Raw genomic sequence first — 17809 nt, forward strand, 5'->3', positions numbered from 1 at the left:
AAGTTTTAACAAAGACTTTTTTTAGTATGCTTTTACAAATCTTTTTAGTGAACATGTCATACTCAATTTCATGTGTTTAGCATGTCTAGCATTTAGCAATATCGATCATTAGTCAATGGAGTGGGTGTTGTGTTTCAATTTAGATGCCCGTACATAGGTTTCCCTGAATCATGTCCTTATATAAGCACAATTCGCATTGCCCTTATTTAGGCATAGAATCCCAGTCCTTCTTTAGGCATTAGCCATGCAAACCAAATACAGGCATGGTCACCTACATCCGTCCATCCCACCTCACAACAAGAAACCAGACCCTTAAGCCATCGGGACTTTCCCTAGCTAGGATTATTGATTTCTCCAAGAACTCATCTGTTATGCATGAACTACTATTCCTTAGGGGTTCATCCATGACGTCTTCCTCTGCCCGACTTTACGTCAATGCTAGCATTCCTAAACATCTTCCAGGTATAAATATACCTTCCCTTGGCAAACCACGGCACAGCTCGGCACGACTTGACTGCACGGTTCGCCACGGCAAGTTCGGAAGAGACCCTATCCCGGCCTGACGCACTGACCAAACGCTGTCATCCCCTACTTGCAGAGAATCCAGCTTCCAGTGTTCTGACTCTCTTCGCGGGGTGTTAGAGTTTAAGACCAGGAAAGAGATTCCCATCTCTCTCATTCTAAAGGTATGGCGCTGATTAGAACCTAGAGGGACTCTTGGCATATAAACTTAGTATATAACGTACTATAGAAAACAGCACCTACTTTCATCTCGCACTACACTTAGGTTAGATACACTGGGGTAGAACAATTACGAAGCATCAGACGAGTGTTCACTTTTTAGCCTGTGTTATTTATGTATGTGTATATGAATATATGTCATAGCTCAAAGACAATGGTATTGCAGTATTATTTCTTCTTACTGCTTACGCTGTGCGTATTATATCTTGCTTACTGTCTAATGATTGTAACAGCTCATATCTCTTACACGAGAAACAAGACTGTTCAATAAGGGAAACAACCTTTACAACGCAACTATTACATCGCACTACACTTACAACGCAGGCATTACAACGCAACATCCTTTACAACGCATGACACTACAACGCATACCATTACAACGCATACCATTACAACGCAGACACTACATCGCATGTCACTACAACGCAGGCATTACAACGCATACCATTACAACGCATACCATTGCAATGCATACCATTGGAGTTAGAATATTAATTTTTAACCCCTACACTATCCAACACTTACCCTACTGTTGCACCCCCTGGAGTTAGAATAGTAATTTTTGCCCCTATACTATCCAACACTTACCCTACTGTTGCACCCCCTGGAGTTAGAATAGTAATTTTTACCCCTATACTATCCAACACTTACCCTACTGTTGCACCCCCTGGAGTAAGAATAGTAATTTTTACCCCTATACTATCCAATACTTACCTTAATTGCAATGTAACATTATGCGTTGTAATGGTATGCTTTGTAAAGGTAGTATGCGATGTAATGGAATGCGTTGTAAAGGTAGTTTTTAAAATGCGTTGTAGTGTCATGCGATGTAATGGAATGCGTTGTAGTGGATGTTGCGTTGTAAAAATTGCGTTGTAAGTGCATGCGTTGTAAAAGTATGAGTTGTAACGTCATACATCCGTTCAATAAATCCTTTTATTGAAATGCCCGTCTATCTATTTCTGCGTAACTGTGGAGAAACTAAGCATGCACGATTGACTGAGTGGAACTGTTATCTATTGTTTCCACGATTCTGAGACGCGTTCGATTCTAAGGGAAACAAAGTTGTTATGTTTATGCGGTTGTCAGAAACTACTCCCTTCTTATTTGTTCGATAAGTCTCTAGTGACCTCTGAGTTAGCCGGCACACAAAGTAATTGAGTTTAATGTACTCAATGGGAGCATACTGAGCTTAGTCCTATGAAAAACAATAGTGTATATTATTCCAATTTGCAGAGCCTATAAGGAAAATAGGAACTATTGTACCCCCAGGAAACATTTTGTATTTCCTGTAGCTGCCCATTTCCCCTGTCTCAAAAGCCACCACCACATCCCCCCTGTATTAAACTGCCATCTTTATATGCCCATCAGCATCCCTTTCTGGTGCCCCACAGATGTGACATTTCCATGCCCTTTTTCACCAGCTTGTCACCCGAGGTATTCCAATTTATTGCTTTCCCTACCCAAGCATAAATTGCATATTTGCTGCGCCCGGGTGACCAATTATCCCTTGGAAACCACTCTATATGTGCCTCTGTGTGCCACTAATTAGTGCCTCTAACCAGTCTATTTGGTAGGTGCCAACATCCTACCCCGTGTGTCTCAGATGTTTCCTCTTCATGCTTCCTCTCTTCAAGTTTCCTTTCCCAGTCCCATTTGACTAAGTATCCAAGGCAGCCCACAGTATACCCAGACTATCACTGCCTGTCCTTCCAATGACATCCTAAGTGTCCTGCATTCACAATATACTGTTTCTCCATAGCTCATCCAAGTATCTTTGGGCAATCAGTCACTACCCATTTCCCCTCAAATTGCACCAGAGATGTTTTACCTCTGTGCCCTCCCTACTTAATCCCTCAATATCCCACACTACCAATTCTCTCCACATTTCTCCTAGCTATGTACCATGCATGCTTTCTCCTATCTGCCTGCTCTCCAAGCTGGGCCCCAGTGACTTCCTCCAGTTCCCAACTCAATTACTTCCCAAAGAGCTACCCCCTTTATAGTCCAGCCCCTGTTGCTCCTTCATTGTGCTCCCAGGATCTGCACCTCAATACCCAGATTGAGGTAAGACCAGGCAATGTACAGCACCTACTCCCTGACATTATGCACCATTTCACCTTGTCATTATCTGCACATCAGTGTGCCGCTAGGTTATCCCTTTTTCTCTGTTCTCCAGTAGCCCACAAAGCAGTGTTTGTTTGATTAAAAGCTCCAATTGTCTTGCTGAGTCCCCATTAATAAAATCTCTATAGAGGTACCAATTGCCTCAATTGTAGCCTCTATGTGTACCCAGATCACCTCTCCTCCACTCCCTTCTCAGTATAGCAGACTGTCCTTATGTGCCTCTCAGTAGCCCCAATGTGTCATTAACTTTGTGAACCCAACTCCCAAATACCCCCTTCATCCCCCCAGGTGCTGTGTTCCCATAGACACATTTGATTGCCTCCTATAAAAGCTCCAAGCTGACTGCCAATAATTGACCCATCTCCCAGGCAGTAAATCTCACTGCCTCTTGCCGTTCTCTACATATACATCAACCTGTGAACTTCAGGTATAAACACTTTAGCCACTGAGTACCCCAAGTATCTATTCTCTTAATACCAGCAGTCTCAAATGCATATTAATCTGCTTACATGCACTGTTCCTCATGCCTCAATAGTCCTTCAAAGTATCTCCATGTACTGTACCCTATCTCAGTTGCCTCCTGTAAAAGGTCCATAGAGCTCTGTCTCTTTGAGCCCTAGATTGCATCCTTTCCAAGCCAACCTTGCAGCACCTCTTAGTAAGTCAGCCATTAATGTGTTCCACAATGCATCACTCATTTCGTCACACAAATCCCATATGCCTTTAAGTGCATCTAGCTCTAATAGCCTACTTAGTAATATTGGGCATATTTACAAGGTCTAGCGCATCTCTGCAAATCAGCGGGATGCACCAGAATAGATGTGACACACAATTCTCCCCTTGCTTCACCAAGGATGCGTCGTATTTACAATGTGGCGCACCGTGGCACAAGGATAGACAGATGCAGGTCGCATCTTTTGGCGCAAGGGCGGTGCATTGCTGGAGTTGTCTCGCAAGCGCGACGCATCTCCAGCAATGCACAGGGGCCACCCATACTTAACGTGATTCGTCACTCCTTACTCCTGCTTCGAGCAGGCGTACGGGTTTGACTCAGCGGCGTCGTAAAACTGACTCAGTGAAATCTTTTAGATTTCACTGAGTCAGTTTGACGAGGCTTTCCTGTGACGGACCGCCCACTCTGCGACGGAAAGCCCACATGAAACCTGACACAGGTTTCATGTGACGCAGTGCTTTACAACATGACGGATCTGCCTAGATGCATCACGTTGTAAATAAATCGCAGTGTGGCGAATGGTTTACGCCGCCACTGCATCACAGAAGTGACGCAAAAGCGGGGCAAATGTGGGGCAAGGGGCTTGTAAATCTGCCCCTACATGTTTATTTCGGAGTCATACATCCATAAAACACACATAAATAATTTGAATCATCATGATCCATCACTATACAAAAAAAAATAGGTACATAGGTACTGGGTTACAAGCTCGAATTACATACTTTATGTGTCCTGAGGTGCCATCCACCATCAGCTGCATTTCTCCTACTATCCCTTCATTTTCTTCTGAGGCCACCACAGTTTCACTCCCTTCTACCCTAGTCCACTGTTAGCCTCTCAAGAGCACTCTGTATCTGTCCTACCCGCCATATAGCCCTAAGTGCTATGTTGTGATGGCTTTCTCTAAGTATCATCAAGCTCAATTTCTCCATCCCCAATTTCCCACTTTGGGTAACAACATCAAACTAATCCCTATTTATCCCAGATGCATCGCTCTGGTACCTCTCTTAGCATCTCAGGAAAATCATCCCTATGTATATCTCAAGATCATCCAGCAGCTCTAGGTATTCATTACAAGTGATACCAACCCCACTTGCCACCTGAGGCACTGTACCTTGAGCCACAGGAACAACCTGCAAACATTCAAATGCACTTTGCCCCAGCCCAGACTGCCTTTTCATTTTATGTTCTTCTCAGTGCCCACTTAGCACTTTGCTTCACTGCCATAATTGTAATCTTTAAGTTTCTCCAGGTGTCCCATATATATATGGGTCTCACCTGCACACTCTCTAGAACCCTCACAATAATCCTCTCTTCTCAAGAGGCTTCATATCACCGGCCTCTTTATAAATGTTTTTCCAAGTGCCACAATCTCATACTCTCTGTGTGCTTCGGATGCTACTTTTTCATGACCTGTACCAAAACTGCCCTCTACCGGTTTCACAAAGATAGTCTTTCATACCATGCACAGATGCACATTCTGCACAAACCTCCCACCAATTACCCTCTGTGAGATTGCTTTTGATAATGTCATTGACACACCCCAGTCATATATGCCCCATCCTACTCACATCTGTGCCCCCTCTTTCTCAATGGCCAGACCCCTAGGCCTTTTTTGCTCTGTACCACAGCCTGGCTCAACCAAAGCATGTCTTTCTTTGTCCTGAGTGCACCACGTGCTCATCTTCTAACAATGATGCCTCCCCCTATATCCCACCATCTCCCCACACCCCCTCTCTCTGTACCCCTTCCTCAGTGCCCCAAAAAGTGAATTTGAGTTCTCCCTGCTCCTATTTAATACTACTAGATGTCCATAATAATTTCCCCCCACATCTCCATCCATGATTCAGATACCTGCTTTCCCTGCCCACTCCCAAATGTCCTCCTCTAAATACCCTGGTTGCTTGTCCATCACTTAAATTACCTTAGGCCCATCTTTCGGTCTCACTTTACATTCCCCTTACCCTCTGAACCACCTGTTCACCTCTACCTTCCCTTTCCATTTGTGCATGGTAAGTGTTCCCTCACTCTGTGTCTTATGAGCCTCCTCTCTAGGTTCACTCAGCAATTATCTTTGCACAGCTCCTACTTCCTATGTGACCCAGAAAAGACAGCTCCAATCCACCTTTAGTTGCCATCATCCACACCCAACGTGAGCTAAAGTGGTGCTACTTATGCTGGTATAACAAAAGTGGCCTATCAGTCCTGAGCATAGTATTGGTAAGTGTAAGTGTCCCCCACATGGAGTAAGGTCTGCCTAAACAAAACTAACAAAAACCATCCACCTGGGGGTCTGGCTAGCCGACACCCATGATGGCCACAGAGGAGTAGAGCTCCGTCTGCCACCGAGCTAATTCCCCTGATATCCATCCACATGTCTGTGCAAGCCCAGCAAATATATCTGCCCCTTGTCCCCTTATTCCTCTGGGGAACCCGATCCGAGTTTGGTGGAATTCGGCCATCGCTGGATGGAGATATCGTCGTGAGCAGCCAGCCTTGCTGTGGACTGTGGGTAGTGCCGGCAACTTCAGTGGGGACCGGGGCATTCCACCACCTCCATTCCCAGTGGGGAGCCTGGGGACTAGCGGGCGACTGCGGCGGGAAGCGGGGCCCTCCCAATCTCTCCGCACTCAGTGCTGAGCCCTGCGATGTTGTGGCCAGGGACGTGCTGGTGACAACAGCGACTGGCAGAGATTTTCACTGTTTCCATTGTCCGCGGTGAGCCTGTGGTGGTGCCGGCGAAGACGACAGTGAGTGGGGCCTACGATCGCCTTCCCACTCCATTCCTTAATCCTGCACAATGGTCTCGAGGGGGGTCCAGCGACGATAGTGGGGAATGGTGCCACCTGTTATCTCCGTTCCCCGTACCAAGTGCAACGTGAAGGTGCCGAGGAGAGTGCTGGTGAAGACGGTGGGAAGCGAGGCCTTCCATCGCCTCCAGCCTCTGTGGTAGGCCTGAGATTAAATCTTCTCTCCAGTCCAATTGACCCATTGGGACCTGTCAATGCGTGTATCTCCTCCCCCTGGCGGCCTGTACCGCGGTCCTCTGGTGGACCTGGAGAAGCTGTGGACCCGGCCGGTAAGACTATACAGCCTAGTGGTTTCCTGACCTGCGGGGTAAGTGCGGCTCTTCCCCTCCCCCTCCTACTCATTTGCGATGCAAGGCACCCTGCACCTCCATTATATAAGGTGATCTGGGGGACAAAACAGCGAGAACTGCCATCCCCCCCTCCCTCTCCTCCTCCTCTGTCTTCAATGCGCAACTGCGTGGCAGAAGTGCTTCAGGGATATCCTTAGAGGGCACGGATTATTTGGCCAACGCGATTGCCCACAGACTTCCTGTTTTGGCCCACCCGGTGCTGTTCCCGTTTGTGTGGTCCTGGTGGTCTAGGGTTTAAACTGTAATGGCTGCTCCTGCCGGGGTCACGGTGACAGGGTGACATTTGGCACCGTCTGGTGCCCTTCTGCTGGGAGTGATACAATAGGCCCTGGCATTCTTGGTGGACCACCGCTTGGACAGTGATCTTCGACGTGATTAGCTACCTATGCGGTTAGGTGATGTAGTGAGTCTTATTGTTGGCTTTGACGTGGCAACCATGCCTGCTTTGCATTTTGGTGGCCTTGGCACCCCGTGCACTGTTGGGGCTGATTTGAAGGGTCGTCATCGCCAGGATGTCCACAAACAGGGGGCCCAAGCAGCCACATCCGACGAAGCTTGACAAATTTGCCTATTCCAAGACAGATGTGGCAGAGGAAAAATTGGCACCACAGGGATAGAAGCGGCAGCCAGAGGAGGGGGCCCCAACCTTGATGGGCGTAATGGAAGCTATCCAGGGGGTTCGCACGGTGCTGGAACAGAAAATAGACACGGTAACTGCCTAGGTCACTCTTATGCATGCCGACCTACGCAACTTGGGGGACAGGGTCAAGGCGAATGAAGAGTCGACGCCCCAAAAATCTACCAAAACTTTGGAGGCCACTGTCAAAAAGCAAACCTCGGACCTGGAGGCCAAACTTGAAGATTATGAGGGCGTGCGCGCAGAAATAATGTGCACATGTTGAGGGTTCCCAAAAGAGCGGAGGCGCAGACTACTGACCTCTTCTTCAAAGATCTAATCCAAAAACACCTACAACCCTGAACTCAGTCTCGGTACTTCTCAGTTGAACGCGCTCATAGAGTGCCTGGGGGACCACCAAAGCCGGGCGCCCCTCTACGTCCTATCCAGGCGACGATTTTTAATTACCGAGACAGAGACATTATCCTTCAAACGGCGCGTACAGCTCCCCCGCTGAAGTTTGAGAACTCGACGGTCACATTTTTTCCAGACTTTACACTGAAGGTGCAAAGACTACACAGGTCCTTTCTGGAGGTGAAGCGGGCACTCCAGGACAAAGACTTGAAGTACGCAATGCTTTATCTGGTCAAGCTGCACTTGCTAGCGGAGGGGAGATGCTGTTTTTTCAGACCCCGGAGGAGGTCTGGGATTGGTTGGAGGGATGGAGAAATCCTGGTGCCATGAAAAACAACTCTTTTGAGGCGTCTCCAAGATCACGATGGCCGCAACTAAAGTTCTCCCCGAGAGGATGGTGTTTAATTCGTTACAAAACCTCTTTTGTCAAGTTGCTGAGGCGGCCCTTCCGGAACCTTGAGCTGACATTGTCGTTCCACAGTGCGAAGATTGTGAGTTGCCCTGGCGAGCACTAAAGGACCACGCCATGTTGATCACTGGACAAGTGGGTGCACCATTAAGTATGTATAATTGGTGGGTTTTGACCGTACGTTACTAGACATGTTCTCCAGCTGCCAGTGTCATCACGGGATGGTATGCTTGCAGGTGGTTTCTCGAGTTTGATAACTATTTTGAATTAAGGACTTTCAGATTGTTATATTCTGGCCTTGTGTTTTTCAAGGTCGGGGTTGTTCTGCTGTGTAGCATTTCCCCTCTCCAAAGTTTTTTGTTAAGGGCTCTTAGGTGCTCTGCAAAATTCGGGGGTGGGCAGTTGTAAGTCCACGTTGCAGGGAGGCATGGTAGGAGAGGGTTCCGGGGTGTTTTCAATGAGATATTGTATTGTATGTTTTATGTTATGGTGCAGCTATAAAAACAGCATTCTTCCCGGTGCGTGGAGGAGTGACAATCACTTAAGCGATGGATCAGTTTTGCAATGCCAGGTGGGGGTGGGCAGATGTATCCTTGTGTTTACACCCTTGTAGGATCATCTTACAGATGGCCTTTTTCACATCACCTAGATGGGGGATAAATGTGACTCGACTCCGCTCTTGAGCCGCGTTAAACTGCTTTTGTAGAATGTCAATGGTTTGGGGGATCGAATTAAATGAGGGGTAGTTTTGCAATACTTGAAGCGTCAGGCCCCCGACGTGGTGCTTTTACAGGAAACTCATATCCAAGGGTCTTCTTACTGTGCCCTCAATAGATGGGGATATAGTCTGGTGGCTCACTGGGGCTATGCGGGGGGATCTAGAGGTGTGGGAATTCTCATGCGCACATCCTTCCCTTTCCAGATTCAAAAGACCGCCCACGACCCACTTGGTAGATTTGTCACAGTTTCAGACTTTTGGGAGGGTAGATCCCTTAATATAACCTCACTATATATTCCTCCCAGATTACACCCTACGACACTGGCTGCTATCGGCCCCCACTTATTGAACCTGCCCGAGGGTGACTTGCTCCTGGGGGGAGATTGTAACGCAGCCCTCAATGGTGACCTAGATAGACAGCCACCCAGACGGGTTGAAGCACCCAGGAAGATGTTGTCTGGAGGGTTTGTCATCTCTCGGCCAGACAGTATACTTTGATTTCCGGAGTACACGGTAGTGTGTCTCCTTTCTCCTGAGGGGCATCTCTGACCATCCCCCACTGGTAGCGATCTATGGCAGCGCCCCATCTCCTGCACACCACAAAATGATACTTAACCCTTGGTTCCTCAAGATCCCGGCAATTAGAGATAAACACACTGAAGTGACCAACCAGTACTTTATAGAAAACAAGGGGTCAGTAGATTCAGACATCGTACTGTGGGAGGCATACAAGAAAATTGTGAGGGCTAGTGGGGTAGCAGCAATAGCGGGGCACAGAACAGAGAAACATAAGCACTTACAGGCAATAGAGAGTGAGATCGCCCTACTCGAGAGTGATCTGGGGGCATCGAATGCCCCGGGCATCAAACACAAGCTGTTCATGAAACAACAAGAGTATAGGAATGCCGCTGAGGATTCAGCGAGGGCCCAGTTCTGGGCCACCCAACATCGCATTTATGACATTGGCGACAAGGCAAGTACATTATTAGCCTGGTTAGACAAACGGGATGCAGCCAATAGATGGGTGGCTGAGATAGTTGGCCAAGGGGGTACGAAAATACACGACAGAGCTGGTATTGCGGAAGCATTCGCTAAAGATTTCAAACAGGTTTATGCTTCAACCCAAACCCCACTCACGCGGCAGTGATGGAATTATTAGACTCCCTGGGACTGCCGGTTCTGGTCCCCCAGGATGTGGAAGACCTAGATTCTCTCTTAACTAACTAGGAGTTGACCAAGGCTATTTGCGCCTTGCAGTCCAGAAAAGCCATGTGCCCTAGCGGCCTTCCCGTTGAATTCTATAAATCAAAAGCATCCGCGATTGCCCCTTATCTTATATGGATGTATGAGGAAAGTTTGCAGAAGGGGGTGCTGCCCGAATCACAGAGGCTAGCCAATATTGTCATTATTCACAAAAAAGGTAAACCCCCGGAGTGTTGTGGCTCATACAGACCCATCTCACTCCTAGATCCAGAGGTCAAAATACTCGATAAAATCTTGGTGCGGTGTCTCTCACCACATCTCCACAAATTGATTAATCCGGACTAATCCATTGTTTGTGCCGGCCAGGAATACGGCTCTGAACCTTCGTTGCCTCCATGGAGTTATGAGCAGGGCAGCCACGATTCAAGAAGCGGCGGTGATCATGTCCTTAGACGCCAAGATGGCCTCACTTGAAAAATATGGGTTTGGAGAGAGATTTCTGTCTTGGGTGTGTCTTCTTATTTTGGAGCCATTAGCCCGGTTAACAGTCAATGAGAGTCGATCGGCAGTTTTCACTCTGCAGAAGGGAACGAGGCAGGGTTGTCCCCTTTCCACCTTCCTTTTCACTTTAGCCTTGGAGCCTCTGGCAACATGGATCAGGGGGGACCCCCTCATAAGGGGCCTCAACTGGTCGGTGGATTGGATGGATAAGATTTCCCTTTACGCCAACAATATTTTGCTTTACTTGGCCAGACCGTACTTTTTCATTCACCATGTCCTACACATATTCGCTCTTTTTCGAAAGTACTCTGGTTACACTATTAACTGGGACAAATCTCTAGTCTACGTTCTAAGTGGGGATTGCCCGACCCTGCCTAGGGACTGCGGAGCTAAGACAGTTACAGACTTTTTTTATACGTGGGTATCTATGTTACATCTGACCCATCAATCTTTTACGACCACAATTTAGCTCCCCCTTTGCGCCGCTTCCAAGCTGACATCCACCATTGGAAGACACTGCCCCTGACTCTATTGGGCATGGCTGACCTTTATAAAATGATGGGGTTCCCCTGCTTCATCTACGCCCTATAAAACACACCCTATTTTGTCCCAATGCAATACTTCAATCCCATCGAAGCGGAGGTACGCTCTTTGCTGTTGAATAAGGGGGTTCCCGTATAGCGTTGACCAAACTCATGAAAAGCTAGTATGATGTAGGCATCGCCCTGCCTGCAATTCAAAGTTATTATTGGGCCTCCCAGTTGGTGGTAGTGAACCACTGGGTCCACTGACCAGGGTCGGATCCCGCTTACAGAATGGACAGACACAACATGCTACCCGGCAACTACCTTAGGGCAATCTAAGGAGAAAAAGAATGCGCACCTAAATACACCCCAACGTCCACCACAATTGATATATGACATACTGCAACTGCCGCACTGGGGTGGAAAGCTAAAATCACACAGGTCACCCCACTGCTCGACACACACCAACTGGGACGGTTATTAAGGTATCCTGGCTTTGATAAATGGGACTTGATAGACATTTTAAAGGTTGGCGATCTGTGAGCGGGGTGGGCCCTTTTGGCGATCTCCAACGGGACTACCAGTTGCATAGTGGAGAAACCTTTAGATATATCTCAAAGCCCGGAACACATTACAGAGGACAATATCCAGGGGTGCGGAACTGCCGGCCTCCTCGCCTCTCGAGGATAGACTTCTGGATGACTACCTCCCAGAAAAGGAAATCTCATTGACATACCGCAGAATTCTTAATAACACACCGGACACGCTAGCTAAAATTTGTGATAAGTGGGCCGATGACATCGGGGACATTGACGATGAGGAGTGGCAAGAGGCTTTGGCTTCTCCCCGGGAGGTTACGATTCACTCCCGGTTTAAACTTATTCAACTTAAACTCCTACATAGAGCTTATTACACTAGTCTGGTACTTGTAAAAATGAACGTCCTGGGCACCGCTGCCTGCCCCAGTGGATGTGGTCAAATTGGCACCTACTTGCATCAGTGGTGGGAGTGTCCAGTGCTTCAGGCATGCTGGGGGAGGGTCACATCAGTACTGTCCTCGACCTGCCGTAAAACCATTGTGGTCTCACCCCGTTTGTGCCTCCTCAATATCTGGGAACCAACTGATTTATCATGAACCGAGAGAATATGGGTCTCCCTGGGCTGCATGGTTGCAAAACGCAACATTGCCAGAACCTGGAAGGGCGTACTCCGACCCAGATTTTGCAACTGGGAGCCCGATATGGACTGGTGTTTGCAGGTGGAAAGGGTGGTTTATGAGAGCAGAGGATGCCCGCAAAAATGGACAAGAATTTGGGGGGCAAGAATGTGAGTAGGGGCATGATCTGTACACCCTTCAGCGATATCTCCCCACTGTCCGCTGATTATGTGGAGGATTAATGACTGCATCTTTAAAATACTGTGACTCTTGTTTAATAGTACTGATCCACTGTATGTTATGTTGAACAACGCACCATTGTTTGGGAATTATTGGTAATCACAGGAATTGCACTGCCCTGTGTCTCCTTTGTTTTGTTTTTTTGTTTTTGTTCACTTAATAAAACGATTTGGCAAAAAAAAACATCCACCTGGTGTTTCAAAGCCGTTGGATAACATGAGCCAGCTTCTATTTATCATGGTATTTACAATCTATTGATGCAACCTACAAACCCACTGCAAAGTACATATAGGGATCCTTATCCTTCCCACAGACCCAGACCCTCTGGACAATATACTTGTTCAGACCATTCGGCTGAAGACAAACATAACGCATCAAAAGTCCTAATGGTTATTTAACACAACAATATTGGATAACCTTGTGCCTATTGCATCTCTAGCTCAAAACATAACCACTAACCAGGGCAAATCAGAATAGTCTCATGTATGAGATAATACTTTGGGTACTTAGCCGATTACCTACATGGTGAATGGGCTTCCTCTGGCGCCCAACTATTGAACATCTAACCTAGTGTGATACACCACCCAACCACGACTAATGCTGCAACTAGGTGCCCAATCCTGCTACAGGTTGGTCCTGAAGGAGAGCTGCATGTCTGGCACACATGCTGCTGGGTTTTTTTCCATAGAAGATGCTGCCTATTGTGTTCTTTCTGCCTCTCAAAGTGTATGTTCTTGATGCCTGCCTAGATTAGCAACCTGATGCCACAAGGGGACTCTTCCCAGCTATATTACACCATACAAATAAATAAATAAAATGATGTTTCCCTTAAAGCTGTTAAGTTGTGGCTGAAATTGTATAGAAATTGTATATAATCGTGTAATCATTTATCATGCACATATTTCCATGAAGACAGTGCTTTAAAGTGTTTATCTTTACACAGGTTTATATAGAGCAACAGGCAACATGTCTTGCTGGGGCAAGAAACAACGAAGCGGATGGATATTTCCAACAGTGACCCTCTGTATTAATGGCTTTTTTGCTGCACTTCGGCCATCAGAACCGTTCCTTACCCCTTATTTAACAAGTGAGATCAAAAATCTGACCCTGGATGAGGTAAGTTTCTACTATGAATTGTAAATAAGCCTATCTATGTTATGCTTGATGGCATAAAATATTGATCAAATAGATTCTGCATGAAGATCTCTGGTTGTGCGGTTGTTTGGTCTTGACTATGTTTTCCAGGTCAATAATTAACAACTCTTATTGACCCCAGAATATGTTATATGTTTTGTGAAGGGCCAGTGCACCCAATATTGGCATTCTAGTTGAAGTGATATTTTGGCAACGCTCTCTCATCAATCAGGGCACATTTGATGCTTTTAGAATCAATTGGGTACCCCTTCTGGAGGTGCCCTATATGACTGCCTAGTTTTTTTCTTTTCATAGTTTTAACCCTGATTATGCACATAAAAAAGAAATATTCTAATACAGGGGCCCTTAAATCTTTGGCTTCAGTGGATCTCTTGAATCACTATTGAAATCTGGGGACCCTACCATAGGAATTTCTGCAATTTGGATCTCAAAATAATACACAAAACGCGGAAATAAGACTCCATCAAATAGATACAGAAATGCCCGAAATATTTTAATTATATAACAAACAGAAAAGATACAAAAAACAACATTTTAATTTTTATGGGAAGGTTGCAATTGTCCAAGATTTGGTTGTACCTCAAAAATATGAAGCATATGCTATAGTCTAGAACAGTGGTTCTTAACTTTTTGACCTCAGTGGATCCCCACTGAAACACTATTTGAAGCAATGGACTTCCACCGACACAATTTCTACAATGTGAAACTCCAAAAAGACCTAAAAACTACAGAAATACTTACACATAAAATAAATACACGCATTTAAAATATTTTCTTTCAAACACAAGCAAGAATCAATATTTCCATTTTAATGGAGCTGTCGGAACTTATCAAAGGGATATGCAAAGCTATTGCATATTGCTTTGTCTTATATGCTTCTACTGCAGGTTCTGCCTTTGTCAGTGTGTACTAGCATTTTAGTTGGCATCCAAATGTCTGCACTACTGTAATTGTGCTGACCCAGCGAATCAAATTAAGGCTCTAACTTACGTGTTAGCCTTCAATTTCAAACCTCTTCACATTTGCAAAGTATTTTAACATATTCATTTTTCAATTTTGCGTTTTTAATGTTCATATACTTTAATAATCTGCTAATATTATTAAATTTTTCAAACAAGCCCAGACACCCTGAGTTGGGATCCAAGTAGTAATTAGTTGTCTGCATCGCAGTCTGAGCCATTAAAATTGCTGTTCGAGAAAATAGTAGTGGAACTTTGTGAGTTAAAGCAAACACAGGCCCAGGAGACTGACATATTACACCAAAGACTGGCCGAGATCGAGCAGAATCTTGAACAGTTACCCAAAAGGATGCAAGAAGTGGAACAAAGGACTTCAGACCTAGAGGACAAAGGGGGATATTCACAAGGACTTATCTCCGATTTATCTCCACCTTAACGCATCAAAAGTGGAGATAGATTTAACACCTCATTCACAAGCCGGTGTAAACTGCAGACATTGCCAGTATTCCCACGATAACTGCCCCAAAATTTATCTCCACGGTGAACACCACCAACTAACCCTAATGAGATGCAGATCAGGCGTTCCCGTGCAAAAACACAGGAAAAAACCACAACACCACTTTCACAACGACCTGCCAGATCTGCGATGCGAGTCAGAAACACGCAATAAGCTGCGGTAGCAGCAGGTATTTAACACCTGCCTCCTACAGGTGTAAAGCTGGACGACTACCTGCAGTAGGCAACGGAGGCCCACACACAGCCACACCCGAAGAACAAACAACGCCATGGAGCTACTCATCATGCATCTCGGAGCCCCAACAGGGCCACAACACCCACCGCCACCACCCCCAGAACCCGGACCCGCCCCCACGGACCACCACAGAGGCAGCGCTGAGAAAGACAGCGGACCTATGGAAAACGCACAACTCTCACAGACCTAACGCCCGAGGAAGTCATTGCCCACTACAGGCTCAAAAGGACTACCATCATCCACTTCATGACCCACATCGGCCACAGGTTGACGGTCCCAACATAGAGGAGAACCAACATCCCTCCGCAGACAAAGCTGCTGGCTGTGCTGCACCTGTTGGCCTCTGGGACCTTCCAACCAACAACTGCCAGAGTTGGAGGGGTCTCACAGCCAGCCCTATCAAAGTTCATCACACTTGTCCTGGATGCCATCATCAGTTTCATACCTTAGTACCTTCACTTCCCCCACACTGCGCAGGAACAGCAGGAGACCAAGCAAGGCTTCTACGCCATAGCTGGTTTCCCGGCCGTGTTGGGGGCAATAGACTGCACACATATCCCACTTGTGCCCCCTGTGGATACTGCACACCACTACCACATCAGAAAGCACATGCATTCCATCAATGTGCAGGCAATAGTGGACCACCGGGGACTCTTCACCAAAGTCGTCACAAACTACCCAGGCAGTGTGGATGTTTCCTTCATCTTCTGACAATCCATCATCAACCAGCGCTTTGAGGCTGGCACCTATGGAACTGGACTGCTCGTTGGTAAGTGCCACATCAACACACCTCAAAGCCACCATCACACAATGCACAAGTGTGGGAATGCACACGTGACCAGACCACATACATGTCAATCAACATGACCACCTACCAGGCACGACAACACTACTCCATGGTGATCCTGGGCTACCCCTGCACACAATATAGCTATATCAAGTCACCACAGCCACACAACAGCTGAACGTTTGGAGATGCGGAATGCAGTCATGTGCAAACAATGCAAGTGACCCGTGAATGGGAATGTACACAACGAGAAGTGAGGCGTGGATGTGCAGGACAGACATGGGTATGCAAACAACAGATATGTCCATTCAGACCACAACTGCTGGTGACTGGAGAGTAGTGAACAGTGGACACAACCATGTCACCCCAGGCCGGGGGTCAGATTGCGGAAATGTCGCTCGCTGCTTTCCCCGCTGTGTGCGTGAGCGTAGTGGGTTGGCCCTGAGTTCACCAGGGCTGCGCAGGGGTGTGGACAAAAACCCTGTGGCGCAGAGCGTGGTTCTCTCCAGGAAAGGCCAACATCGCAGACAGGGCAGCGCCTCGCAGTCCGCCATGAGGCCGACGCCGTGAGCAGCGGGGTCTGCGACCCTGTGCGCCTGCTGCACCCCAGGACGCAGATACCCAGACCAGGCCTGCCCGCCCCAGCCCTCCAAGGCTGCACTGCTCACCTGCCAACACCATTGTGTGTCAAAGAGGGCCCATCACGTGCTGGTGCAAGCTCCAAGCCCGCGACCTCTGCCGCCTCCGCAGCCCATCGCTGGCCCCCACGACGCTGGCCCACATTACTCCTTTCTCATTGACATACTCCACCGGCGTCCTCTTCGTCCCAGTAGGTCACACATGTGAAACTGTGTCCTGAGTCCAGAATGGCAGTGACCCCAAGTCCGTGGCAGTGCCCACAGCACCAGACTCCCTTCGATCAGTGAGGCATAATTCCATATCGCAGGCCTGCGACATGTGGTGCCACTAACCCTGTTCAATGCAAGCCGGCGACACGTGGTGCCACTAACCCTATTCAGCGCAAGCCAGCGACACATGGGTGAGGGTTCAGGCCTACCCTGCGGTCCAGTAAGTCACACTTGTGGAACTGTGGCTTGGGTAAGATGTGGAGGAGTCCACACCATTGGACATGCCTCATTGCAGGCAGCATCCCCTAACAGCACTGGTGCCACTAACCCTGTGCGCCGTGAGTGACCGTCAGCCTCCGGTGGAACATTGTTGGTGTCTTAGCCTGTGGCCTGGGGGGTTGTCATCAGCAACTGGCAGGTACGGACTTGGTGTCTGGCATGAGTCTGTGGCATTCATATCTGCCATGTTGCCGGACACAGCTGCCCTGGGGGTAGACCTCGCATTATCCCCTGAGACACTCTGCGGAAGGCACCTATGACACATACAAGATCCTGCTCTGCCTTCATGACCCTACCCCAGTCTCCCGCAGGTCAGTGTCTCATGGCGGTTGGCCCATGTCGGCCGCTGTGCATCCGGGGGCACTAACCCTGTGCGACTCAGGTCATCTCCCCTTGTTGTTCTGACATTGCATTTCTGAGTGCCTGATGACTGTTGGAGCTGTTGCCAGCACCAGCTACCCCCTGAGAGCTGGCTTACACTCACCCCA

At 47.6% G+C, this 17809-nt stretch overlaps 1 protein-coding gene across 4 annotated transcripts in view; it reads left to right on the plus strand.

Moving 5' to 3' along the window:
- Window positions 1–17809, plus strand: part of SLC19A3 (solute carrier family 19 member 3) — a 618290-nt gene that overhangs the window by 124632 nt on the left and 475849 nt on the right. For all 4 annotated transcript variants that reach the window (XM_085634561.1, XM_085634559.1, XM_085634560.1 and 1 more), the window contains one exon: window positions 13486–13658. In XM_085634561.1, the coding sequence (XP_085490687.1) occupies window positions 13509–13658 (150 nt within the window). In that variant the 5' untranslated portion in view covers window positions 13486–13508. The remainder of the gene's footprint in view (window positions 1–13485; window positions 13659–17809) is intronic.

Source organism: Triturus cristatus, chromosome 11 (assembly GCF_964204655.1).
Source record: "Triturus cristatus chromosome 11, aTriCri1.1, whole genome shotgun sequence".
Lineage (NCBI taxonomy): Eukaryota > Metazoa > Chordata > Amphibia > Caudata > Salamandridae > Triturus > Triturus cristatus.